The sequence below is a fragment of the Rousettus aegyptiacus genome, unplaced genomic scaffold (genome assembly GCF_014176215.1).
Source record: "Rousettus aegyptiacus isolate mRouAeg1 unplaced genomic scaffold, mRouAeg1.p scaffold_m13_p_12, whole genome shotgun sequence".
NCBI lineage: Eukaryota > Metazoa > Chordata > Mammalia > Chiroptera > Pteropodidae > Rousettus > Rousettus aegyptiacus.
In genome coordinates this window covers 17,830,153-17,857,599 of record NW_023416287.1, presented here as the reverse complement: position 1 = coordinate 17,857,599, position 27,447 = coordinate 17,830,153, and the positions used below count along the sequence as shown (strand labels likewise).

At 49.9% G+C, this 27,447-nt stretch overlaps 1 protein-coding gene and 1 pseudogene across 1 annotated transcript; one reads left to right on the top strand and one right to left on the bottom strand.

Moving 5' to 3' along the window:
• On the bottom strand, positions 1-27,347 carry LOC107500781 (fer-1-like protein 4). Its single transcript, XM_036229832.1, is given in 46 exon segments — positions 1-607; positions 728-828; positions 919-957; positions 959-1,200; positions 1,661-1,855; positions 1,858-1,901; positions 2,137-2,235; positions 3,434-3,519; positions 4,044-4,204; positions 4,784-4,876; positions 4,879-4,937; positions 5,353-5,523; positions 5,712-5,839; positions 11,784-11,900; positions 12,003-12,137; positions 12,214-12,314; positions 12,406-12,448; positions 13,092-13,223; positions 13,312-13,363; positions 13,405-13,574; positions 14,016-14,189; positions 14,314-14,448; positions 14,878-15,002; positions 15,156-15,309; positions 16,110-16,262; positions 16,952-17,068; positions 17,146-17,233; positions 19,325-19,425; positions 19,841-19,961; positions 20,057-20,225; positions 20,417-20,525; positions 20,951-21,309; positions 22,067-22,253; positions 22,341-22,524; positions 22,642-22,801; positions 23,044-23,128; positions 23,209-23,271; positions 23,543-23,674; positions 23,779-23,839; positions 24,380-24,544; positions 24,841-24,882; positions 25,066-25,157; positions 26,277-26,376; positions 26,474-26,562; positions 26,931-26,995; positions 27,269-27,347. Coding segments are annotated over 46 exon segments (5,676 nt in total). The 3' UTR covers positions 1-408.
• On the top strand, positions 18,045-18,163 carry LOC118610231 (annotated as a pseudogene).
• Positions 27,348-27,447: the final 100 nt, after the last annotated feature.

Genomic DNA, 27,447 nt, shown 5'->3' with positions numbered 1-27,447 from the left:
ATTTGTAAAGTGCTTAGCTGCCATCGAATGGCAGAAGCTATAAGCACGTTAGGTGAGAGGGACCCCGCCACTGGCAAGAGCAACAGGTGGGCTGCTCAGAGGGCTTGACACCTCTGCGGCCATGTCTCCTTGGCCCTGAACCTCCTGCCAGGTCCTGCTCTTAGCAGTGGGGCCATGTGGGCAGCCTTTCATCCCTGTGTATTCATTTGTCCAGTGAGTCCCTAGCACCTGATGTCACCCAAGAACATCTGTTCTCTGCTCCCCGTATTATGCAGCATGTATTCAGGCATCAGCGTGGGGGCATGCTAAGGTTTATTCAAAGAAAGCAGTGAACTCAAATAGCTCATAATGGTGGGAAGGACTTCCAAGAACTGGGGGGCTGAGGCTGGGCACTATGATGGAGGTCAGTTAGGGTCGGGATTGGTGGAGGGGACGGAAGATGACTTCGCTGATCTGGCCGGGTATGGTGTAGAAGACGAGGAGGAGGAAGACGGTGATCAAGACCAGCAGCAGCAGCAGCACGAGGATGCGCCAGTACCGGCGCCAGATGAAGAAGATGAAGGTCTTCAGCGGGTTCACAAACCAGTCGAAGGAGGTTTTGGGGCGGCTGCGGGAGGGATGGGTGGGAAGGTGGTGTGAGAATGATCAGGAAGCCCTGGGCAGCCACACCTCCCTCCCTTCTGGCTCTGACTGCTTCCCCCCCCCCCCCCCGCGCCCACCCACTCACTTGGGCTTCTCCAAGGGCTCAGGCTCCTTACGCCCCTTCCCCACTGGCTGTTTCTGGGCCTCCTCCGCGGTCAGCAGTTCAAACTCTGCCTCCACCTTCCCCTAGAAAAAGGGGAAACAAGCTCAGCTCTTCCGTGGCTCAGTCCTGGCTCCACACACGCGGGGTCCCTATCCTATCCTGGCCACACCCACCGTGAGGCGGTAGACCTTGCCTCCCGGGTCTGTGAACTCTTAAGTCCTCAGGCCGTCCCTTCCTCCGTCTCCTCTGCCTCTTCTTGGCAGCCTGAGCCTCCCGCTGCTCCCGCTCCTCGTCCTCAGGCTTCCGCAGCTTCACTACAGGCCACCAGCCCCGCAAGCGGCGGCAGCGAAACAGGTTGCACCTCGGCCCTGCGCCATCGCGGGCCAGCCGCACCGAGCAGAACTTGGGGTCCCGGGCCCCCCGCACCATGTCCGGTAGCTGCAGCTCCAGGGATCCTGCAAGTCCAGAACTCTCTGGGTTAGGCAGGAGATCAAGATCTATCTGGGCGAGGTGGAGGGGGTGCAGCAGAGCTGGGCTGTAAGTCAGGGCATCAGAAGTTAGAATGTGGTGGTCAGGCCACAGCTATGGACCACACATGAGTCCCGGATGAAACAGGGCCAAGAGCTGGACCAGACTGTCAAAGCAAGGACTAAAGGCCATGCACTTAGTCCACAGCGACCTGAGCTGGGGTCAGATCAGAGGGCTGAGTCAGAGACTTTGAGTAGGAATGGAGGTCATGGAGCTCAGGACTAAGTAAGTTCAGTAATTAGGCCAGAGAGCAAAGGTTAGTGACCTAAGGTCTGAAACCCAGGATCCAGGGCTGGGTTAGAGAAGGGAACCAAGGTGGGGCAGGGAGCTGAGTAAAGAGGGCAGAAATCGGGACTAGGCTGAGGTAGGAAGAAGGCTATGCAGTACCGAGGAAGTCGTTGGCAGAGATGTGGTCATAGTCCCAGACCTGCAGGACCAGCACTGCCGGCTGCTGAAACTCGGCCTCCTCCAGGGCGAAGGGTCCAGGCCGGCACCTGACGCTCACCTCCCGCTCAGTAGGAAGGTAGTCGAAATGGAACACGAAGCGCCAGTTGAAGTTCCCCTCCCCAGTCAGAGAGTTGAATGCACATCTGTCTCCTGCTTGTCATGCTCCAGCCCCTTCACCCAGCTGGAGTCATGGGAAAGGTGCAGGCCAAAGGGGCATCAGCTGAGGCCAAGCCCAGAACATGGTTCCTTACCCAGCTTGCCCCTTGGCTCACCCACCAGGCCACTCCCTCCACCCAGCTCCAGGCACCTTATATGGCTTAGGGGACAGGGCTCTGGCTCAACCCGAGGACCCAAGCCCCTGTTTGCAATATCACCTCAGTATACAGCCATTTGTCCGGCCTGGTCAGCAGACCTACCTCTTCACATAGTTGCCACTCGACATCTCTCCTGTGAGTGGGTTCACATCATCCAGAACCACATCCTCCGTGTTCCAGATGATGACTCTGAGTTCATAGCTGGGGAATATATTGGAGGAGAGTTTTCAGACCCTTGAGAGGAGTCCTGGGAGGGGCTACAGGAAGCAGGATCTGGGCCAGGGTCACTGACATTCACTGAGCACCTGATGGTGATCGGGAGGTCCATAGTCCCTTGAAAGGTAAGTACCCCTGACCACACCAACCACAGTGGATGATACCAGGAATGGTCTGTTGACCCCACTGGGCCAGTGAGGTTCCCCCTGCCACAAATTCGGAATCAGAACCTTGAAAGGTTGAGTCATGTAGCATCAGATACAGAGTTGGAGTCACTGTAAGCCAAAGTGACATGCAAGCTGAAGTTTGGGGGTACAGAGGAGAGGCAGGTGAGCAGAGAAAGCCAGTCTGCAGAAAGAAGTGGGAGGAGAGAGACAGAGCGGCGATGACAGTATACAGTACCTAAGGGACAACAAGGAGCAGCAATGTACTTGAACCTACTCAAATAGCCTTGTCCTTGGTTGTCATAGTATTTCCTGGATATCTGTTTTCTCTTGCCCAGTATCAGTTTCCCCTCATTAACTGACAGCACCCTGAGTTTCTGTTGGTGACCCCCACTCCCATCCCCACTACTGTCAATCCGAGTGATTCTGGTAGGGCAGACCAACCCCTACCTGGCTCTAGCAATGTGTACATCACCCAGAACATCACGCAGAACTGGCCAATCAACATACTACAGTCCCCTGACCATACCGATTGGTTCAGGGATCAGCATTTGACACAAGCTGATCCAATGAGAGTTGGCTCTAACTGAGAAAGAGGTATTTTTCTGCTCAAGTAGTCTAGTTGGTCAAATGTAAACCTGGCACTATTAGAAGCCATCTTGCCCCCAGACTGTGAAAGTCTCTCTGAGAGTGACACCAAAAAAAGCAAAATCCAGAGGTGGAAAGTGATAGATCGTTGACATCTGAAATGAATTAACCCTACTCAGAACTCCACTCTCACTAGCTCAGTGCCGAAGGGGGCTTATTGGTATTTGAACTCTTTCAGTTGCAAGTGACAGACACTCAACCCACAAAGACTTTTGAAAAAGGGGGGATTTAATGGCTCACTTAACTGAAAAGCCTGACTGAGTCAGAAGCCTCTGCCTTCTTCACTGGCGGCCCAGGTTTTCAGAGGGCCCTTGCGTGGCAGTCCAAGATATGCCCGCCTCATGGGAGGCGGGGCGAGGACTCTCTCTCACCTGATTGGCTGCCGAGGCTTGATGGCCACTGGGGGTGGTGCAGGCACATTGCGGGGGAAGATGTCAATCCACATGTGAAGAGATCCCTGGGGACACTTGCAAAATAGAACCAGACTGAATGGTCTTGCTGGGGTTCCCACCTCCCCTAACAGCCCTGTGGCCAAAGGCTGCGCATTTCCCCCAGGTGGATAGAAGGGCTGAGGTCAAGAGGGCATGTTCGGAGGTATCCAGAGGAATGAGGACGAAGGTGGAGTCTGAAGTGGAGCTTCCAGGGTTGAGGTTAGGTTAGGTTAAGGGTTCAAGGATGAAGGTTCAAAAATGAAAGTTGAGAGCAAAATTTAAGATCTGGTGTTCCTGAGTTCCACATCCTAGGGACCTGGGGTCAGGTTGGGAATGCCAAGTCTGAGCCTTGGAAGCCCAGAGATGGGACTCCTGCAGGACCAGAGTCAAGGGAGGGGGTATGAGGTCCAGGATGGAGGTCCAAGACTGGAGCAGGGTTGCTGAGGACTAGAATCAGGAGCCAGAATCAGAAGCAGCGGTGCAGTGCTCAGTGGAAGTCTTGGGGAATGGGTATCCTGGGGTTTTGGAGTTGGATGCTGAGTTCCCTCACCTGCAGCAGCCCGGGGCTGTGGGGATGGTAGAGGGGTCGCGTTTCTACATGCTCAGGTACCAGCTGGATCCCAAGACCTGGCATCTCCTGCCAGCGCCGCAGCACCAGCAATGCCTGGGCCTCCTCAGGGACCTCACTTGCCACCTTGGGACCACCTCCACCTGCAATAAGAGGTGTATGAGCCTGGGTTCCACACAGCTCCCAACCCTCCTGCCTTCCTCCCCGCATCCTTCAAGAGAAGCTTTAACCTGAGGCAACTGCTGTTGCCTCATGGGGTGGGAGAGCAAGTCCACGATGCACAGAAAGTGGGGGAATGCTGCTATAACAACCTTCACTGGTAAAAAGCCAGCAGTCTGGGGGACAGTGGGATTGGAGGGGCTGTGGCTTTTGCTCAGATCCTGTTTAGAGACAGATCACCAGCCATTTATGAGGCCTGAGCTCAATTCTGCAACCACATTCTGTTGTATGAAATCCCCTACGGGCCACCCTGTGTTCTGGGAACTCAATTAGCTATGGCTCTGAGGGGTCCACTTTAGCTTTTTGGGAGTCTCATGCTCACCAACAAAGACCACTTTCTCCTCACCATCCAAGAACCTCATCCTTACTCAGCCACACTCACCTCCTCTGTTTTCAGGAGGTAGGCTTTTGGGGGGACACACCAGACTGGGCACCAGGGGCCCCCTGTACCTCGTCCTACCATCTTGCTCTCTCTGGACTGTTTGGCAGAGAGGGTTCGGTACCTGGAGGCAGGGTCTCAGGCGATGTCAGAAAGACTTTGCTGCCCACCTTGACAGCCCCGTCTCGGTATTCAGGGGCGGGGAGGCCACAGCGTTGCACAGCCCTGCCAGGATCTGTGAAGGACAGAATGCATCGTGCCAAGCATTGTACCCATTCCTGCAGGCAGAAAAGGAAAATGCCTCAGTCAGGGACACAGCTGGGCACAGGGGCATGGATGAGAACCCTTGAAGACCTGGCATCCAGGTTTATAACTCCAATGGAAGACAGCCTAGTCATCACTTACGGTAACCGTGAAATCCAAAGATGTACACCAGGTACTCCTATGAAGGAGATGGTGATATTGTTACCTCCATTTTGCATAAGGAAACTGAGGCTCAGAGAGGTCAAGTGACTCATGAGTTAACAGAATCCCAACTCCCAAGCCTAGGTCTTGATCACTAAACTCTAACGTCTCAGTCATGTGGAGATCCCCTTCTATGAACTCAAAGGATCTGGATACATCCATGGGAATGTGAACTCGAATGTCTTTGGTCAGAGTCAGAATGGCTCCTGAGGGCCCTATCAGACTCACACATCATACTGAGAGGCCAACCCACAGTTTGCCCTGTGGTGGCTATAGAATCGGTTTTCCAGATCAATGTGGGTCTCCCCGATGAGGTCATCAGAACCCACGAGGTCATGATCAAACACAGCCACGGTCAGCTCCGGTTCAGCAGGGAGAGAGATGGTCAGCTCCAGGACCCTGGCCAAGAGGGAGAATAGCTGAAGACGCTCCATGCCCTAGCAGGTGATCTTGTGGGGGTCTGGATTTCAGGAGTCTCAGCAGCCTCTGTTCATTCCCCACTATCAGTATGCCTGCTGAGTCTCCTTGGGCCAAGGGCCAGATGGCAAAGTTGCCCCTCATTTCCAAACCCTGGGGCCCAGCCTCACTCTCCAAAGATGGGGTTTAGCTGCTTGGGGATGTAGCGCTCCTTGGTGTCCTGCCGCTCCCGGCCAGCGCTCACCACCACATAGGGGTCTGCTTTGCCATTGGGGTCTGCAGGAGCCAGGTTGGTAGCCTAGAGGGAGGATATGGAGTGGAAATGAGAGAAGTGTCATTGTCATAACCCAAGGTTCCCCTTGCTGGACTTAATTTCAGACTGTGGAAGCAGGAGATTACCAAGGAGATCTCCCACTGCAAGGAGTTAACTGAGAGGTTAAACAAGACGACTTTTCTTTTAAATTACTTGTGACATACTTAAGACATACAAATAGGTATAATGAAAAATATAATGAAACGGAAAGTATGTGGAAAGATGTGTAAGGGCCTTATGATTCAATTTATAACTTTCCATATTGTTTGACTTATTTTTTACAAGCATATTTTACTTTTTAAATTAAGAATATTTTAACTAGATAAAAGAATAATACAATGAACATATGTGCCCAGTTTAATGAATAAAACACTACCAACAAATGGAAACACTGAGTGCCCTTACCTGATTAAATTCCCATTCCATCCCTGAAGTAGAACTTTCTTTACTTGGGATTTATCCCTTACACACACACAAAAAGTAAAAGTACTTCTACTGCATATATATATATATATATATATATATATATATATATATATATGTATCTCTAAGCAATATAGGGCACCATTTTGCATGTTTTTAAACTGTATGTATTACACTTACTTTTTCTATTTTAATCAGTATATAATTGGCTAAGTATGTAACTTATGCTTAAGTTATTGATATGTAATTTATATACAGCAATATACTTTTAGTGTTTTTTACTCTCCTATCTGCAAGGTATGGGAGTTCCAGATGCTCCACATCTTCATCAACACTTGGTATTGTCAATCTTACTTTAGCTGTTCTAGTGTATGTGAAATTGCAGCTCATTGTAGTTTTAATTTGCATTTCCCTGATGACTAAGAATGTTGACCATCTTTGCATGTTCTTGTTGGCCTTATGCAATTTTCTTTTGTGAAATGACTGTTCACATCTTTTGCTCTACCACTAAGTTTTTCATTTCAAATATTAAACTTTTAATTTCTAAAAATTCTATCTGGTCCTTCAAATTGGCTATTTATTTTAAATAGTCTTCTGTTCCTTGTTTATATTACATTCATACTTTTATTTCTCTAAACATTTCATATATAGTTATTTTATATTCTCTGTCTAGTCATTCCAATATTAATGACCCTGGAGGTCTGAATCTGTTATCTTAGCTAATTTTTATTCATGATGGTTTGCTTCTTGGTAGTTTGGTATTTTTGATCGGGACTCATATTTGGTTGAACTCATCCTAAATTGCAGGTTGCTTTCACTTCCACCAGTTTCCCGGGCAAACTACCAACCTGCAAACACTTTAAATTAAATCCTCCAGTTGAGGTTCTGGGGATCACTCAAAAGGTGGGAACTCAGGCCCAGACTTGCATTAGAGTCAGTTTGCAGACATGAATGCTTAATGGAGATTTTTTCCCTCTCTTATCAGTGCCAAGGTTAAGACAGGCAAGTTTCCTTGGTATCCCCTTCTGCCTTGCAGGTTCGTGTTTTTGCTCATCTTTATGCTGAGGGTATTGCTCTTGGGGCTGCACTTCAAATGACGCCTTTTGGTCAAACTCCTCCCCTGGGTCTCGAGGGTCAGCAGTAACTGTTGAGTGAAAGCCAGCTTTAGCACTCACTTCTACCCCTAGGTCTCTGTATTAACTCTATTTTCTTATTGTCTATATTCTCAATTTTTTGGTATCTGGAGCCTTACTGATCCTGGAGAGACTCCTCCCCACCCCAGGGCTAGGTAATTCCTGGAGCTAGCAAACGAGGCACCTGCTAGAACACTTTCATCTGAAAACCAGCCAATCCAGAGCCCATGCTCTGACCCACCTCTATTATCTGGCTCTTATACTTCAGGAAATAATATTTCTCTGCCTTCATCATCCATAGGGCCAGGTACCAGAAAACCAGAGATGGCGAGACAGACTCTGTATCCCAAAACCTATAGGAATTATTTAAACTACTCAATCCTAAACTAGTTTACCCTGCCTTGCCTTGCCCATCCTGCACAAACCACAATAAAGGCTCTTGTCCTGGCAACTCCCCTCACTCCTGCCTGCAGACTGACCTTGATGTTCCCCATGTCACCCTGCCTGGGTGCAGCATGCTCCCTCCTCTCGTGAACTGAAACAAACAACAGGCTAGTTTCTCAGTGTCAACCATCTCCTGATCTACTGGCCTCACCATACATATATAAACAAAATCCTCTGTAGATTTTCAAACAGTTCCTGCTTTTACTTTTTTATTTTTCCCTCTAAAATACCTTACTGTCTTAGAAGCTCTGCACTGCATCTAAGAGTGTTTTAAAATTTTTTTATCCAGCATTTTTAGCGTTCGCGAGCAATGCAGGCTTTAACCCTCGGGGTGTGCCCTTCTCCTTTGAGACACAGGCTCTGCAACCCCCTCAAGCTCTGCTGAGTGATGTCCTCTCCCCCATACCTCAGCACAGACTTCATCTGCACAGCTCTTGGAAGCTCTTCCAGCCTTCCTGGTGGTTTGCAATTTTAATGAACATCCTGATTTCACCATAATTGGAAGCTGGTTTTTTTGTTTGTTCTTCTGTTTGGGGATGATTTTCAAGATGAGAAAAGGGAAGTGTCGCGTTGGTGCCATCTTCCACAACGGAAAACTCTCCAACTTGCTTACTTCATCCAAAGTTATTTTGGGATATTTATCCTTATTGATACATGTTACTACTGTCGTTTGTTCAGTTTCACTGTAGTGTCTGTCATATGACTGACACTCCTCTGTCTCCCTCATTATATACATTCTCGTACTCAGCAACATTTAATTTATTTCTAAGTTTTTGTCATTACAAATAATGCTAGAATGAGCAGTTCTTATCTGTTTCTTTGTACACATATGTAAGAAATTCTCTAGGATTATATCTAGAAGTGTAATTACGAGATTGGCTGCGAAAATCTTCAATTTCACTAAATATTGCCAAATTGTTCTCCAAAGTTGTTCTAGCAATTTACATTCTGTGACAGCCAGAATAATGACTCTCCCAAAGACATCCACATATGAATCCCCTAAACCTATCAATGTGTTACCTTACATGGCACAAGGGAATTTGCAGATGTGATTAAATTAAGGATCGCAAGATGGAGAGATTATCCTAGTTTATCCAGGTAAAGCTAATGTAATCACAAATGTCCTTATTAGTGAAAGAGGGAAAGAGGAGAGTCAGAAAGATTTAAAGATGCTACTCTGCTGGCTTTGACGACGAAGAGGCCATGAGTCAAGATACACAGGCAGCTTCTAGAAGGTAAAAAAGACATGGAAACGATTCTCCCCAAGAGCCCCTAGAAGGAATGCAACGCTGCCAGGACTGTGATTTTACCCCAGTAAGATCTATTTCAGACTTCTTCAGCTCTTCAGAACTGCAAGATAATAAATTTGTGTTTAAGTCACCAATCTCGTGGTAATTGGTTACAGCCGCAAGAGGAAACTAACACATTCCCACCAGCACCGTGGCGGCTTCCACAGCCTCCCTGGTCCCAGTCTGGTAGCGCTTCTAAGCTTGCCATTCGAAGGAAAGAAGGAGGACCTAGTTTCTCATGGTTCCAATTATTTGCATATTCTGATTGCTATTAAGATTTAGGATTTTTAAAATATGTTTATTAGCCATTAGAATTTCTTATTTGGTCAATTTTCATGTTTTTCTCAATTTTTTTTTCTTTTTTGTCTGCTTCATATAGATTTGCCAAAGTTACTTATACATACTGTGGATATTAACCCTTTAAAGACTGCGGATAAGGTAGGCCCTTTACTCCCATGTGCGGCCAGTCCTATCACATATTTTAAAGTGTTTGTGGATGGCCAGAAACTTAATCTGAACTTGCGCTATTTGTATATCAATCACTAGTCTTTTATATATTAATAAAACTTCCCCCAATCCAAGATCACAAAGATATGTTAATATTTCCTTGGAGTTTTGCTCTTCATAATTGAATATTTGATTTAGCAAGATCTTTTGTGGATGCTATACGTTAGGAATCTAATTTGAGTTTTTTCATATGGATAATAAGGTTTCACTGGGTCGCTTATAGAACAGTTCCATTTCCTCCCCCCACTGATCAGCAGTGCCAGCTCTGGTATGTTTCTATCTGTGTCTGGGTCTGTTTTGTGAAATCTCCACTGTCTCAGTGGCCTAGTTACCTGTTCCCATGCCAGAACCACATTGTCTTAATTGCTATAGCTTTATCATAATTCTTGTCTCTCTACATTGTTCTTCAAAATTGTCTTGGCTATACTTAGCACTTTGTTCTTACATAGAAATTTCAGAATTATGTAGATTCCAGAGTAGCAGCTATTAGCCTCATGCCTGGCTTGTGGATGACATTATACTATTTGAATGCTACCCTGATCCCATTCTCCCTTTCTTTCCATCCCTATACCATTCACCCTTTTATAGGGAACCAGTCTCTTGAGTTTCTAGTTTTTCTTTTCAGCATTTCTGGTGTACAAAGGAGCAAATGTGTATCTTCTTGTATCTTCTTCCTTACGACAAGAGTGGCATACTAAGGGCACTGAAATCACTCCATATCCGTTCATGGAGATCTTCTTCATTCTTTTTTACAGCTGCATAGTATTCTGTTGTGTGGACATACCATTCTGCTCTGCACGAGCATTTAATAAGATTTTATATTTAATGGTCTTCCGCTCTTAGAAATTTTATTTGATTATTTTCAAAACTTCCAATCACTTTTGATAGCCTTTTGTTCCCTGCTTGTGAAATAGTTTAAACAGTTGTTTTACAGTTCTAATATTTAATAGTTCCAACCTCAAAGCCCTTAACAGTCTAATTCTTTGTGTTTTTTCTTTTCCGGAGAATTTTTCCCTATAGATTGTTTTCTTATATGTTTTATAATTTGGGAGTTTGTGAACTTGGTTATCTACAGCTATGGAACCAGTCTCTCAGCTTTGAATTTTCTGGACTAAGCAGATAATATCAATTCAGGTCTTAAATCCATGTGAAGGCAAAACCTAATAATAAATTCTCAGGGAAGACTTTTTTTTTTCTATTTCTCCCAATTAGAACGGAGGCTGAGATAGACCATCTACCCTACAGACTCCTCTCCTAGGGGGTAGGCTTCCTGTTGCCCACCTTCACTGAGAGCAGAGCCCTTTCCGAGTGCTGCTTCTTCTGAGGGTCTTGCTTGTGGCTCCCACCTTGAATCAGCTATAAGAACCCAAGGTTTGGGGTCCAGTTATGAACAAAACCTCTCAAGACAACCTGAGCTTCAGGGCTTATCTTGGACTTCCTGCTGACTCATAGTCTTGGGCCCATTGAGAATTTGCTTTCCTATAAGCTTAGCATTCATTTAAAAGATTGTTGATCTAGCATTTCTAGGTGTATTACCTCAGGAAGTAATTTCAGTCCATCTGGTCTGCAGGAAGCAGAAGGTCAAGATGACTCCTCCTATGTAATTATGCACTAGGATTCTTGAATTTGGGTAGAATAGTGCCACAGAATGTTTCTTTAAATTACATCTTAGTCAGAATTCCTATATTTAAACCAGATATAAGTACAGCATCTGTTCTGGTGCTAGGAGTGAAGGGGCAGAGCAACCCACTCATTCCTCTCACTCCCTGAGATGCCTTTAAGGAAACTTCAGGGCCCCCACAAAGTGCTGCGTGGAAACTGAAGCAATGGAAGGACCTGTACAAAGACTTGTGACAACAAGCCATCATGAAGCTCTTTCTGGGATTCTACTTCCCACTCTATGAGACTAGAACTATGAACGAAGGAGTCAGGAGACAGCTCTAAATTCTGGTGCTGCCATGAGCAAGCTTTATAACTCTGGGGAGTCCCTTAATTTTGTGCCAAAAATTTCCCACCTGAAAATGAAGAAGGTGGACCTCGATCCCTGAGTTCCTTCCAAATTTGTCAGTCTATAGGTTTCACATATGTTACCTTTGCTGGAGATGGAGGTGGGCTAGGGTGATGGATGCTCACCTTTACAACATATACTCTGACCAGGAGCTTGATGGGCCGGTTCTGTGGGATCCCCCGGGAGATTTGGGGCTCAGAGAATGACACTGCCTCTGATTCAGGGTAAATGAGGAAGGAGCCCTGGAGTTGAGGGAGGACAGACAAGGCCCTGGTAAAAGAGTCTTCCTCCTGCATCTCCACCTGTGTTCCCTCATCCTCCCTTTCTTCCTTCCCCAAACACACCTTGAACTTGCCCACAAGGTGCCCAGACCCTTCCTCTGCATCTCCATTCTGACCCCGATGCCCTCGGTACAGGGGAAACACATTCAGCCAATCTTCAAAGTGATTAAATTCTTCCTCCAGGGTGCTGTTGTAGATCTGAAAGGCAAGGTCCTCAGTGGCAGCCCAATGTCCAGAATCCAAACAGAATCCCCTCTCCCTGACACCCAGTCACCTTCAGAGTGGTGATTGCTTTTTTCTGGGACACAGACCCTTTGACTTCAGCCTCAACCTGGTCTTGGGCTTCACCATTCATGGAAGTAAGGTTGGCCCCATCTGGGAACAGCAGAAACGTTCTAGTTAGAAATACTGGCGTGTGGGGAAGAGGGAAGACAGAAAGCAAGAGCAAAAAATCCAAATCTCTTACCTGAATCCCCAGGATCATCCATTTCATCCTCTTCAAAGTTGGGCTGAAATCAAAGGTCAGGTCAGAGATTCCTCTTGCCCCTCACTTCCTTTACCCTCTTTTCAGGATAAGGAGCTGGGAAACTTCAGTTCAAGTTCCAGCTGGGTAAGCCACTTGCATTTTCAAAGCTTCAGTTTATCATCTAGTTCTGCGTTGACCAAGACAGTAACCTCTGGCTACATGTGTCTGCCTAACACCTGAAATGTGGTTAGTCCAAACTGAGCTGTGCTATAAGTGTAAAATACACATTTGAAAGACTTAGTATAAAATATAAATGTAAAATATCTCATATTAAGTTTTATAATGGTTACTCATGGAAACAACTTTTCAGATATATAATAAGATATATTTTTAGATCTATTAAGTTAAATAAAATATATTTAAATTAATTTTGTTTCATTCCCTTTTCTAAAGGTGGCTACTACAAATGTTAATTACACATGTGGCTCAAGGAAATTTCTGTTGGACAACACAGCTCTAGATCATAGACTTAATAATCCCCCGCTTTTAGAATTATCACAAAGAAAAGAAAAGATGACCGTAATGAAGAGCTCTCAAAAAGCTATAGAGTTCCACAGTCAAAGAGATAGATCCTTCTGCTTGCCATTTACCCTCCTCTGCCCCCCGGGGACCCTCCTCTCCCCGACCTGCCCCTGGAGCCCCTGCAGCAATGCATGGTATTTGGACCACCAGTCGAGCTCTCCAGGATCTGGGATGTCCTCCTCCAGCTCTGGGCCCCGATTCAGAAGGCCTCTCAGGGGAAGCTTCTTCAGAGGAGCCTGAGGCAGTGAGAACTCAGCACCCCTAACCCAGCACCGTCCTCAGCCCTGCCAGCCCCTCCTCCACGCATCTCCCATACCCTATCACCTTTAGGAGCCGTCTGGGCATCCCTGCTTCAGCCAATAAGGGATCCAGGGACCTAGGGTCAGGAAGTAGGAGATTGAGGGGCCTGCAACTTACAGAGGGGCACTCAGTTGTGGGGAAAAAAGAAGTATCTGGGTGCCCAGTGTTACCTCAACACGGAACTCCCTGAGGACCGGGCGCACATTGGGTGGCAGGGATAGGTGTCTGGAGAGGGGGTCAACCAGAGGTGTCAGGTCCTGGGGCTCCACATCACTGGGCACTGAGGGCTGCAGAAGTCAGAGGTCAAAGGGGAATCAGACCGAAGAAGGAAAATTCTGGGCTCAGAAAAAAAGGAAGAGCCACTAGTGAAATATAAATCCAGAGGACCTGGGCAAGGCTAAATTGGCAGGAAGGGTTTGCCTAGGAAACAGCCATGTACAAGAAGGGTGGGTGTCTGAGGCATGAGGATCAACTCACAGCCTGCATTCTCTAGGGCTGGAGGCCTGGCAAGGTGAACCTAGGGTATGTCTACTTCTAATGCTACCTGGAGTCAGGAGATCCAATGAGGTGACCCCAGGTCAGATATGCAGCCCGCATTCTCTGGGGATAAGGCCTTGGAGGGATAACCTTGGAACATGTCCATGTTCTATATTCCCTGGGGCTGGACAACCTGCTAGAACAACAGGAGGAATCCACAGCCTATGCCAGCTAGGCTACCACGCTCTGACCTCAAGCTGGCCACTGTAGTCCAGTTCAATGAGTTCGAAGGTGGCGATGAGCTCTCCAACTGCCCGAGGCCCCTTCCTCAGGGTGAAGAACTGCAGCTCAGGGCTTTGGTAAGGGTCTTCCATCAGCTTTACCCTCGGGGCAGCCAGCGCCCTGCCTAGAAACACAGGGGGACCCTGCAGGGAGCAGAACAGTGAAGACAAAAGTGAAAGAGGCTCAGGAGCCAGGGGAGGGGGCATCAAGACAAGGAGTGGGGGACACTTGAGGTCAGGAACCAGATGGGGACCAAGTCGCACTCACAAATTTATTATGGTCTAAGACATTGACGACCACTAATGGAGGCTCTTGCTGTAGGAGCTCCCTCCTCCCGTCCACAATCAACTGATCGAACACCAGGAGCTCATCCCACAGTGGGCTCAGCGTCTGCTCCAGGACCTTGAGGGCCATGCAGGGAAGGAAGCAATGGCAGGCCTCAGAAGAAGGCTCCCAACACACATCCCAGGTGAGCACCACTCCCCTAAAGTAATACTTTAAATAACTTTATCAACGAAAGAAGCAAGAACGTGAAGAAGATGAAAGCACCTTCCAGACTGGTGCTGGAGCCCGCCATCCCAGCCTTGGCCTTTCCTCACTGCAATCTGCCACCCTCAGAACTAGTCTTAAAGTCAATCCCAGAAAACAATTTCTCACCCTTAAGGCCCCCGGGTTCTACCTTACCCCCTAACTCAGGGCAGTTCGATCTAATATCCTGTCCTGAAAATCCAAGGCAGGAAGAGAGACATAGGGCCTGGGGGAAAAAAGCTCAGCGCCCACCCTACCTTATCTCCCAGCACCCCTCCGCCCACGTCCCAGCCCAACCCTTACCCTTGTGGTCTGGCACTGGGTAGAAATGAGGACTTGAGCAAAGGGGTCCGAGAGCCCACTGTCATCTGCTGCCAACACACCTCGGGCCTGGTACAAGTGAGCCCGGAGCTGGAAGTAGCTGAAGTCTGGGGCGGGGGAAGAAAGGGTCCATGTTTGCTTAGTAGACTCCTTGAGTCCCTGACCCAGACCCTACTGAACCCCCAGCTGAGCATCTAACCCCACATCTTGGGCAAACAGGGAGCTGGGCACAGTGATCGCTGGCCCCACCCCATACTCACCATCCTGGTGCAGGCTGTGGGGCAGCCCGACTGAGGGCTCAGGCAGCAGGTCCAAGGGGAGCTCTGAGGTGCAGGCCCTGGCTTGCTTGCCCAGCCCCAGCCACAGGAAGAGCTCCAATTTGGCAGAGACCTCACCGGGGGCTGCCCCAGGTGCCTGTTGTGGGGAAAAGTGTAGGGCCCACTTCTTATCACCCCAGCTAGACCAACAGCCTTGCTCCCCAGGGGTGTGCCCTATACTCTGTACCACCAGACTATACCCCAGCACCCTAATCCTAATAGCATAGCCTGTACCTTACCCTTATACCCCACTTCAGCCCTCCACTCAATATCCCCATTACCCTCCTACCCAACATTGCCACTTCCTATATTCCAAACTCCATACCCCAAAACTACACCCTGAGCTCCACATCCATACCCTACCCTCCACCCCCCCCCCCTCATCCTCAGCACAGATTCCCTATCCCTTATTCCACTGGCCACAGCTTCTCACTAAGCACAGCTTCTTACCACTGGGGAACCCTGTTGGTATCTTTTCCAGCGATATCTCATTTAGAAAGATTTTGTCCCATACTGGCTGTACTTACAAGGAACTAAATAATCACTCTCCCATTTTCATTGCCTTGCCCATTTGTCAGCCTAGTCAGCAAAAGGGCCAGTACAGGGCTAGAAGTGACAAAATTTGGTGTTTATCTCATGTCAAAGCTGACCTGGGTACATGCATAATTTCCTTTTGGCTTCTGGATAATTGAAAAGACTTTGGGTACACTTTTAAAAATAATAATTTAAAAATAATTAAAATTTGTAAAAAAAAAAAGTGTTAATATTTTTAAATGAAAGCAAAGGAGTTTGGGGACCCCCAGTTAGGAACCACAGGCCTCTAGCTCATGACCCCCTTCCCTACGAGCTTCCCCCCAACTCCAGTCCCCAGCACCCTCACCCCCAGGCCCCACTCACTGTGAGCAGCAAACTCTGAATCTTCCCACAGTCCTGGCCTCGTTCCTCCTCGACCACAGAGAACAGCACATCCTGGGCTGGGATCCGGGCCCAGGCCACACGGCGCTGCCCACTGAGCATCCACACCAACACGTCTGGGAGGGGACACTGGGGCTGCAGACAAAGAACTGGGTCACTGAGGTGGATTTGCAGCTGAGACCACCTGTTCCCACAGCTTCTACCGGATGGACAAACCAAATATCCGTCTCCTGCTCAAATTACCCATCTTTTAACTCTGTGTACTTCCCCCACTAGATCTTTGTGGCTTGGAGGTAGCAAAATTTTCTTAGACAGATAACAGAAAGTAATAAACAAAGGAAAAATCAGATAAGTTAGATTTGAGGCAGAACTGGTTTTAAATTCCAGCTCTTCCACTTAACTGGCTAAGCCTCAGTTCCTGTACTTGTCAAATGGGGTAACATCTTCCCAAGGTTGTTGGAAGGATCACACAAGATGACATATGCAGACGCTTAGCAGAGGAAGCACTTCAAAAAATGCGAATTCCCTTCACCCTTCACACAGGTAGTGGTCAGAGCTTCAGACCAGAGAAGTCAACGCCAAGGAAACGTACTCTCCTGTCTTTATCCAAAGATATCCCACATGTTTCTAGATCCCTCCTGGGCCCCAGAACGCTCTGCATGCTCAGCTGCTCCAAATGGAGCTTGGTCCTACATCCAGAGCAACGGGTCCCATGGCCTGGCTTCGACCCACAGGACAAATGTTAGGTCTCCCCTGCCCAGAGGCCTCTGGAAAGCTTAGAGTAAGAGTATTCGGGGTGGGGAAATCAGTGGGTGAGTCATTACCTCCTGGGCCAGGAAGCGCAGTTTTGCCAGGAGCTTCTTGGCCAGTGCCACCTTCTCTTGCACGTTGTCCCGTCTCAGACCTCGTAGAAGGCGCAGTCCTTGCTTTGCCAACAAATTCTGGAGGGGCATGAAGAGAGGATGAGTGGAAGGGCCCTGCTGGGTGCCCCTGATCTCCCTTCCCCGGCGGCCCATACCAGGCTATGCACCAGCAATTTCCCTCTGCATCGATCCAGAGCATTGGGCCGGCTCATTGTCCTGCGCTCAGCACCTTGGCAAAACTGTCTGCAACATCAGGGTTGGGCATGACAGGTGGAAATCAAAGGAGGGAACACTGACCCTTAGGACTACCTCCCTCAGAGAAGGCCTCCCACACCCAGACTCCCACATAGTCCTTCTCAGTCTTGTTCTCAAAGGGGCACTCTTCCTCAGCCAAGGATGATCTATATTTGGACCACTCCTAAATTCACTGAGGCCTCACCTTTGAGCCTCAGGACTCTTTAGTATAGAACTATCTATTACCCTGGCTACTCAAAGTGTGGCCCAGGACCCACAGAAGGGTATCACCTACTTAAAAATGCAGAATCTCAGCTCCACCTCAGACCTGCTGCCAGAACCTGCAGGTTTATACCCTGGGAGATTCATATGCATGTTAAAGGCTCTAATGGGCTGTTTTTGACATTTCCAACAAATTGACAAAAATAGCTCAAACAGTTACCTGCCGAAATCAAGTGCATAACTTCCAATGACTGACCCACTTCCCAAAAAAATCAACCTGCCAAAACCTCATAATCATTCTTCACTGATCTTTCTTTCTCTCACATTCTATATCAATCCATCGACATGTTATTTAGGCTCTACCTTCTGACCACTTTTCTCCTTTCCCTGGACCGCGCTAGTCCAAGCCATCATTTTTCACCTACGACTATTGCAATGACCTCCTAGCTGCCCTCCTTACTCCTACTCTTACTCCCTCTCCTACAGAATATTCTCAATACAGCAACCACAGTGATCTTTTCAGTGCTTCCCAGATCATTCCACTCTTTCCAGAGGTTTTTATCTCAGAATAAAAACCAAAGCTTTAAAACGAACCTGAGTCTACCACCATGCCACCCTGAACATGCCCGATCCCATCTGATCTCAGAAGCTAAGCAGGGTTGGGCCTGGTTAGTACTTGGATGGGAGACCACCTAGGAATACTGAGTGCTGTAGGCGTATTAAAAAACAAACAAACAAACAAACAAATAAATAAATAAATAAAACAAACCTGAAAGGCCCTACATGATCTGGCTCCCTTTATCTCTCTGCCCTCATTAACATTATCTCTGCTCACGAACAACCCTACAGTCACACTGGCCTTTTTGCTCCTCCATGAATAAATACACCAGATCCATTACCACCTCATGGCCTTTGCACATGTTGTCTCTGCTGCCTGGAACACCCTTACAGACATGGCTTCCTCCTTCTTCTTCTTCATGTAACCTTCGCTGTGGCCTCCCCTCGCCACCCTTTCTAAAATTGCAAGACCTCTCTCTAATACTTCCTTGCTTTATTCTCTCCTTGACATTTATCCTTATCATGCTTCTTAAATTTATACCTTTTTGTTTACCTGTTTTTTTGTGTGTCCCCATCCAGTCCCTATGACCAGAATGTAAGTTTTAGGAACTTTTGTGGGCAAGATTCTTTTCACTGCTACTTCTGTGCCTAAAACAGTGTCTGGCACAATAAGTGTCATAAATATTTATCAAATAAATAGATTAATAACTCTTTGGAGAAGAGGATCAGAAAGACGCTGAAGGAACTGGAGCAAGTATGGAATTCAGGTCACCGAAGGTCAAAGATGGACATGTCTAGAAGTGTGTGGTTACATAATGACCTTTACCTAGGGACCAGTTAATACTGCAGAACGGAAAGTGCCCAATTGCAGAGGTAATTCCTCCAGTAGGTAAGAAGAGATGACATCAAGGTCATAGCTGTGGCTATAGGAGCAAGGACACTTCTTGTGCTGTAGCAGGAAGGAGATTAGATGGATGCAGAAATTGGCAAAGGTGGTAGACTGGGTAGAGGAAAGTAGGCTTCTATTTTCTCCATGAAGTAGGAGAGGAGGTCATAAGCTGAAACAGGAAAGGGTAAGGGGAGATTTGAAGAGAAGGGAAAAGGCATAAGATTCTAGGAGCGCAGGAAAGGGATTTTTTTGGAAGGGACTGGCCTAACCCCAAATAATTTCCATTAAGCTTCCTCCATATGAACAATCACCTCCTTCTCATTCTTACGTTAAAGCTAAGTAAATGAAGATTCCATTTGCCCTTGGAACCAAACTGGCACCACGAATCTCCCTCACCCTGGAGTCAGCGCAGAGATAGGCTCTCAGCTTACCTGCTCCCAGCCACCAGCTCTTCTAGCGCCTGCTTAAGCCTTGGGCAGGCGCCTGGCCCCGGCCTGCGCTGCAGAGTCTCAATCTCCTGGAGCCCCTGGTCCTGAACAACGAAGCGAGAGAGTCAGAGTCGTAAGAGGACCAGGCTCCGACCTTTTTTAGACCATACCCTCACCCAGGGCCCCGCCCTTCTTTGCCTCCAACGGGTCTGGAGATCCTTTTTTCTAGCACCCCACTGTGTCCACCCCTCTGGGGCCAGACCGCCAATAGCTTTACCCATATCCTTCCGCAACCTCTTCACGCGTCCAACAATTCTGGATCCCTGTTCTTCCACGATTCTAGCTTCCTCAGGGCTCCCAGGAGCTGTGCTCTTTGGCCCTCGAACCTTGCACCAGCCACGCGTTGACTCCCTGGTGCTCTACCCATTAGCCGCACTCCCGAGCTCCTTTCAAAGGCCTCAGTCTCCCGGATGCCCCAATGTCCCAGCCCCTCCCCGCGGGCGCCCGCCACATTCTCACCAGCCTCTCAGCCACTTTCCGCACACAGTTACTGCTCTGCAGGCGCCACGTGTGATCCTCCCAGCGGCTCCACACGCACACGCATGGCTTTCGGTGACGCAGGGACAAGCAGAAGTATGGCCTGCCCCGGGCGGAAAGGAGCAGAGGCTGCGAGGAGCAGTCCTGGACTCCTGGGGATCCCCCAATGCCCTCCTTTGATCCACCAGGAACACTCACCCGCTGCCATCCATGGGCTCAGGCCGCTGGGCAGGGGTCCCCAGCTCCCCCACAGGCCTGACTCCCAAGTCCGACTCCAGCAGAGGCTGCGTCTCCCCTGTCGCACCCTCCATTCTCTCCCCAGCCCTGGACCCTTTGCTCAATTGCTCCTCCTTGCGGCCAGCGCTACCTGCCCGAAACAGCAAGGATCAGCAGGCACCAGGCTGAGCGTCTGACCCCTCCTTCAACCTCCTCTGCCTCAATAGAAGTCTGAGGCCGTCCCTTCCTGAGGGTCAACTGTCCCTTCCGAGGGCCTAAGTCCAGAACAAGAGTGACCACCCTCAAACCCATGACCCTCAGGGATTCAGCTAGGCCACACACCAATGGAGATCTCCAAGCTGATAGGCTGGGAAGCCACGGTGGGGTCAATCATGGTGGCCTGGAAAAGCACACCAAAAAGCAGGAAATCTTCGCAGGGTGCCAGGGAGTTCTGGGGAAGGTGGGTCAAGCTGGAGTCAGCCCTCGCCCTCCCAGCTGCAGCCCAGACTATGCTTGGCCACAATGCCCACAGAAAGACATTGCAACCAAGGCCTAGAAGAGTCGTTGTAGATATCCTACTTCCTACCTCTCTGCCCCTTGCAGCACCAACCCACTGGACCCAAGGCTTAGTCCTCTCTGTCCCACTTCTGATTGGCCAGCCCCCTTCCCCTCACATGTGTAAATACGCAAGAACACATGTACACACACTGCAGTCTTCCCCCAAGCCCCTAAGTTGAGACACATAACACACACACACACACACACACACACACACACACACACACACACCCCACTCCTGTGTTTAATGCCTCGGAGCCAGTTACACACTCCGGAGCTGAGAGTGATCCTGCTCCTTTGCTGAACCTCAGCCCCCACCTCTGGCAGGGGCAGCAACTCTTCCACCTCCACCTCCATCGCACTAGGAATCTCAGGCCCATCAGTGCTGGAGCTGGCATCCGGATGCTGCTGAATCCCTGTTGGAGTCTGGCTTTGTCTGGTTTTCTTCTTCTTTTTCGTGAGCCGGGACAACCTGGACCCCTGTGGGGCCTGGATAGGCTCAGCTTCAGCTCTCCCTTCCAACACTTCCATGGACACAGCCATGAGCAGGCGGCCACGGAACCAAATGCCTTGGCCAATGCCTTCGTTGAGACTTTGAAGACCATCCCGGAGCCCCCCACTGGGGAGTGAGCCATAGAGAGGCACCCAGGCTGGACCGAAGGTGGGATTAAACCCCGCTGTGGGGGACAAGAATAGTGTTTTCAAACGGAACATGGGGCAAGTGAGTACGAGGTCAGTCTATACACTACACCCTTATTTCTTGCCAGTTTGAAGAGCAAGGATGTCAGATTGAGCACCCGCTGCTCTGGGAGGGAAGTCTGCATACAGCTGCGGACAGACAGCTATGGACCAGGCCCTGGGGGCACTTCTAAACCCCTTTTCAAAGTCCAACTCAGTGGTTTTTAGCATATACACAGTCGTGCAACCATCATTACTATCTAATTCTAGAACGGTTTCACTATCCAAAAACAAAAACTAAACCCAAAACACCCCATCCCCATCAGCGGTCACCCGCATGCCCCTACCCAGCCCCTGACATCCACGAATTCAGCTCGGCTCCAAAGGTGCCTTGCACCCCTGGCGTCAAGACTCTAGGGGCGGAGCCAGGGACGGGGAGGTGGAGTCAGGGTTAGGGCAGAGCTACAGGTGATCTCGCTACAGGGCTGAGGTAAATAGATAACGTGGGCTTGTTTCTGTACGTGTAAACCTGTACGGAGTGCAGGGTGGAGTGGTTACTGAATATGCAGCTGTGGTTAGAATTCTGTCAACTGAGTCAAGCCAAGGGTGGTGTTTTATAGCCTGACACAGCAGGTGAAGTTCCGAACGGGCCGGCTTCGAGCGCGGTTTGTCCTGGGGGCCGGACCTCACTTTCTAAGCGGAGCTGTGTGGCTAGGATGCGGTTTGCCGTTGGGGGCGTCGGCCAGATGAGCTCACCCGCGCGGCCCGAGTGTGAGATCTGCCTCAGGTCCAGCACGTGCGTGGCGAGGGCCGCGTCGACCAGGGGCGCGTCGTCCCGCAGCTGCAAACGCAGGCCGCGCGTCAGCGGCGGGAAGAGCTCCACGAAGCCCCGCTGCTCGTTCCACTCCGGCGCCGCTGCCTCTTCCCGCACCGACGTCTCGCCCTGAGAGCGGCGGCAAGGACAGACGGACAGGGGTCAGCGGCGGATCAGGGCCTGAGCCTGGGCCGAGTGAGGACCGGAGGGACCTACTTGCTGCCCCAGAAAAGACACCCGCACATAGGAGTCCAAGAGGACGCGCTGGTCGTTCGGGGCGCGGGCCAGACTGCCCAGCAGCCCGGGGCGCAGCGCGGGGAGCCCCTCCGCGCGGTACAGCCGCACTCGCAGCCGCGCCCACGGCCTCTCGGCTGGCACCCCGCGCGGCAGCAGCAGGTTCCTACGCGAGTGAGGCTCTGAGCGGCTGAGAAGCTCCACTCCCGGTGCTTCCCCATCTCTGTGCCCCGGAGGCCACACCCCATCCTACTCTCCCCTTCTCCACCGCACCCCAGCTCACTTCTCAATGTCCGAACTGTGTCTCGGGGCCGGGGGTGTCAGCGGAGGTGGCAGGTCCCCGCGCGCCCTCGCGGACAAAGTGACCTTGACGAAGCCTTTGGTCCCGGCGCGCGTGTCCCGGGGGTCGTGCAGAGGAGCCCATTTCTGGTAGAAGTGGCCATCTGAGGGCGGAGGGGCGGGCCGGAGGTCAGGGGAGATCGCGAGGCGGTCGTGGGCTATGATCCGAGAGGCGGGCAATGGCCGGGACTCATCACGTCCGGTTCAGAAGGGAGCAGCGGGAGTGCATGGAGGTTAGCCTTCGGAACAGGTTGCTGTCTCACAAGTTAGTACATTGGGATCGGTGCGCAAAGAGTCATTTTCCTTGTCCATGCAGATGAGTCTCAGTGAGGGGTGGGTTCGGTACCTGGCTGGTCGAAGATAAGGCCCAGGTCCATCCTGAAGGTGCCGATCCGGGTGGCCATAAAGGGGAGGGTCTGCGAATGGAAAGCCTGATGAAGGTGGCGTTAGTCCTGAAGTTTCGGCATCTCTCCTTCTCTGACAGAAACCTCTTCCCCACAACCCTCCTCACCGTGATCTCCGGCAGCAAATCTTGGAGGTGAAGCCGGGTCTCATGAAATTCGAACAAGAAGTACTGGATTGAAGTGGGGAAATGAGAGGTGAGAGGTTATATGCGAAGGGTTCACACCAGCCGACCCCTGCCTCTTGCAACGAAAATGTCCTTCTCCTCGCTCCCCACCGCCCCCTCATGGCGCCTTTTTACACCTTTCCCTCCAAGAGGCCCTCTTAGCCTCAGACCTCAGACTTGGCTCCAGTCCACCTAGGCCACGCCCCCATCGCGGACAGTTCTTATTCTGGGTCGCGCCCATTCTCTTAGGCCTCCCTCAATTTGGGTCATTTCGTACCTCGTTGTAGAAGGGGCAGTTGGTCCCACGCTGCGTGGAAGTCATTCGGCGCTGCTCCCCAACACGCACAGCCACATAAGGGTTAATGTTGACTCCCACCAACTTCTGAGCCTCCAGCACTGTGACCCCCACCTGAAGGGTGCAGAAGGAGAAGAAAAGGAAGCCAAGCCTGCCAAGGTATGTGGCGGAGAACAGGTGGTATTCCCAAGGGTTAGGGCCTAGAGGGAGAGAGGTACCTGGAAGTCCTGGGCTCTGGGCAACTGGAAGGGATCACGGGAGTCCAGGCCCCGGGCTCGGTTGTGTGAAGAGTTAAGATCATCTCTCACTTTATTTTCTCCCTTCATCACACACACACACACACACACACACACACACACACACACACACTTGTTTGGTGCTGGGGATAAGTTCTCTCCCTCTGAGTCCTTCCAATCTTATCTTGCCTCCATCTCAACCCTACACCCAGAATTCGACTCATTCCTGGAGCCCTAAAACCATTAAATCATGCAACAAAGATTTATTGAGCACCTGTGTGCCTACATCTTCTAGGCACTCGGCCACTGCAGTGAACAAAAGAGACAAAATTCCTTGCCTTCATTAAGTTTTCATCGCCTGCATGCGTTCCATAAACTGTGTATGAGCCATTGTAATTGTATGTAGCAGTGTGGCAGTGTCTGCCTAGGCGTGAGTGATCCTTGACCCCAGGATATCCAGTCCTCACCCATATCCTGGGACCATGTACTTGTGAGGGTGGTTAGACATTGGGCCTGCGTGTGAGTGAGTGAGGTTGACACACTGGTGGGGTATGGGAGAGGGTGTTCGATGGGTACTAGTTACCTCTTGAGGGGGCTGAACACAACACCAGAAAGCTCCTCGTCAGGTTCATCCTCCAGCTCCAGGTCCAGCTCCAACTCATTGTCCTCATCATCCTGGTGAGCTAGGCCTTGAGCTAGCCTGTGGCCCAATGCCACTGCCCGCCGCTCCAGCTGGGCTTCCCAGGGCCTGATAGGAAAGGCCCTCAAGGAACATGTCTGGGACCTATCACCCATCTCTGGACACCCTTTGAGTTCTCTGACCCTAGGACTGACCTCTGATCCACCCTTGGACTGACCACTGATTCCAGGACTGACCTATAACCTAGGACTCCTCTAATTTCAGAATTGTTTCCTGATTCTAGGACTGACTTGTAACCCTAGAATTGATTTAGTACTGATCCCAAACCCTGGTACTGACCCCACATCACTGGTTCTTAATCTAAAGACTGACCCAGTGACCCAAGGTCATCTCCACATACTTACTCCAGCTCCTGGAAGCCCACATTGGATACGATTAGCTCTGAGCTAGGGAGGAATAAAAATAAAAAGAATGAGAAGACCCAGCCTGACTACAGAGCTGCAAGCGGGGCAGCGTGGGTCTGAGGGTCATCATATCCAACAGACACAGGGTACTACTTCTCGCTTCCCAAGACCTGCCTGGGCTGGGACCTCCAGGCTTTGTTTAGGTTGAGGACAGGGAGTGATTACCTATCCCGGATGGGTGCCCCAAAGTCCTCCTCTGCCCAGGTTCCAGTTGCACCCTCTGGGAGCTGGTACTTCAGGTCAAGCTCCACCTGGATCTGAAACCAGATACACAGTGTGTCCAAGGGCTCCTCAAACTGCCCTGGGGCTAAGAGAAGCCCAGGGAAAATGCCTTTTATTCTACCTATAATGAGAGACCCTCTTGGCCTGTATCTGTGTGACTTGTTGTTCCTCTCTGATCTCTAATAATATTGACTACTCACAATCTATTAAGAACTTACCATGTGTAGGTTACCTCTTGATGGGGCCAAACAGGACTCTGAAATTCTCTTATTGCTCTTGGAAATCCATTACTGTGGCCTTCACAGCTCTGCATGGTCTGGCCCCTGCCAACCTTTTCGGCCCCATCCCCTATGGGATCTGCTCCTGTCCTGTACCCCAGTGATGCTCTCTCAGGGCACATAGGCTTTTGCCTATGCTGATTCTTCTGCCTGGAATATTCTTCCTTCCTATTTAATTCACTCTTATCATCCTTCAGTTATGAATCTCAAGCACTAATTCCTCAGGGAAACTTTTCCGACCCCCCAAATAGTTCACATCTCACCCACTGTTACTCTCCCATCCTCCTACCAGCTCTTTTGTAAGACCCAGGAATGGCAATTTTACATTTATTTGTGTGAGTGTTTAATGTTTGCCTCTCTCTTTAGATATGAAGCTCTAAGAGAGCAAATCCTTATCTGGCTTTGCTCATCCCTCAATCCTCATTGCTCAGCATAGCACTTGGCTTATAATGAGAGTTCAACAAATGATGATACTGAATGAAAAGATCACGTTGTATGACTCCACACAATATAAATGAGGGAACAACCTAGAGAAGCTAAATAACTTGTCCAAGTTCTTAGCTGGGAAATGGTGGATCTGAGATTTTTAAACCAGGTCCATTTCTACCAGGCTATACCGACCCTCCATAACACGTCAGGAAATCTAGCCAGTTACAGGGTCAGGGAGCAGCATGAAACTTCTTATCTTCCAACATTGCCACACCCCTTACACTCAGAGCTGAACCTGGTTCTTGGCCTGTGTGATACTTCAGCAAGGGCTGCAATGAAAAGTGCCCTGGCTGGGAAGCCTTGTTGTCACTTCTGTCTGGGACTTGGATTTTCCCTCTGAGAAATGGAATCCTCTATTTAGAGGTGGCAGCCTGGGGTGGGTCTCACCGGGGATACCCGCAGATTCTCATCCACTAGGGCCTCCCGCAGCACCAAATGCCCAGTACTCTGTAGCTGCTGCAGGGAGATCACCAGAGTCCCAAGAGACCTAGGGTTGTGGCATGGAGCAGAAGAGTGACCCAGGGGAATGGTCCCAAGCCACCCCTAACCCCACCTACATCCTTGGCTCCCCCAGGCCCACTCACCTGGGGCTGAACACACGGCTGCAGTTGACCACCTGCACAGACAGACACTCCTGGGCCAGCGGAGCCCCATAGTGTGGCCAGCGGAACAGCTAGGGATAGAAGGAACCTTGTGACATGCAATGCTGGGCTGACCTTGATCTTCAGTCCAGAGCCTCTTCCCAGTGCTGAAACAGGAGTCAACCCTCCAAACTTGGAGGTAACTCTGTGACTAATCATTCAAACCTAGAACCAACCCCCCAGCATGAGTTTAACACCAAACTAGGGCTGATCTGGGATAACTACTGATCAAGAACTAATCTTCCATCTTGATTCTGACTTACCCCAAACTGTGTCTGACCTCCCAAGCCTGAGACTGACCCCACCTCCTGAGACTATACCTCTTAAAACCCAGGAATGAGACTCCTAATCCCAGGATGGACTTAGATGGGGCACAGATCAGCTTTTCCCTGCCCAGGACCCCACTGAGCTCATTGATATCTGCTTCTTGTCCACAGTGAATTCTCCTCGTTTTCTGGGTAAATCCTGCTCAGAATTGAATCTAGTCATTTATCAGCCCCTCCCCACACACAAAATATCATTTCCCCCAATCCTTGGCCCAGAGCTCAGTCCCCCTGGACTCATCCTTAAAGAAAGGTAGATGGGGAGGGAAGGAGTTAGAGAGTTGGGGATACTGAGCTGGAGGAGAAAGGGAACAGGCTGTAGAGATGCCTAGAGATGAAGTTGGGGACTTTGGGAATGGAGGAACTGAAACTCTCCCCATTCCAAAAATCCTTAGAGCACTCCTGCAAGCCTTACCCCGAAAGCTGAGCCTCACTTGTCGGTCATGGGTGCCCGGGAGACCTATCAGTTGCCGCACACATACGGTCAGAGCCATTGTCACAGGGCCAATGTCTCTACCTCTGCCCACTTGCCTTCCTGCTCACCTGCCCGCACACCTGAATCACCTCTGACGCACTGGACTCACCTAGCAGGTT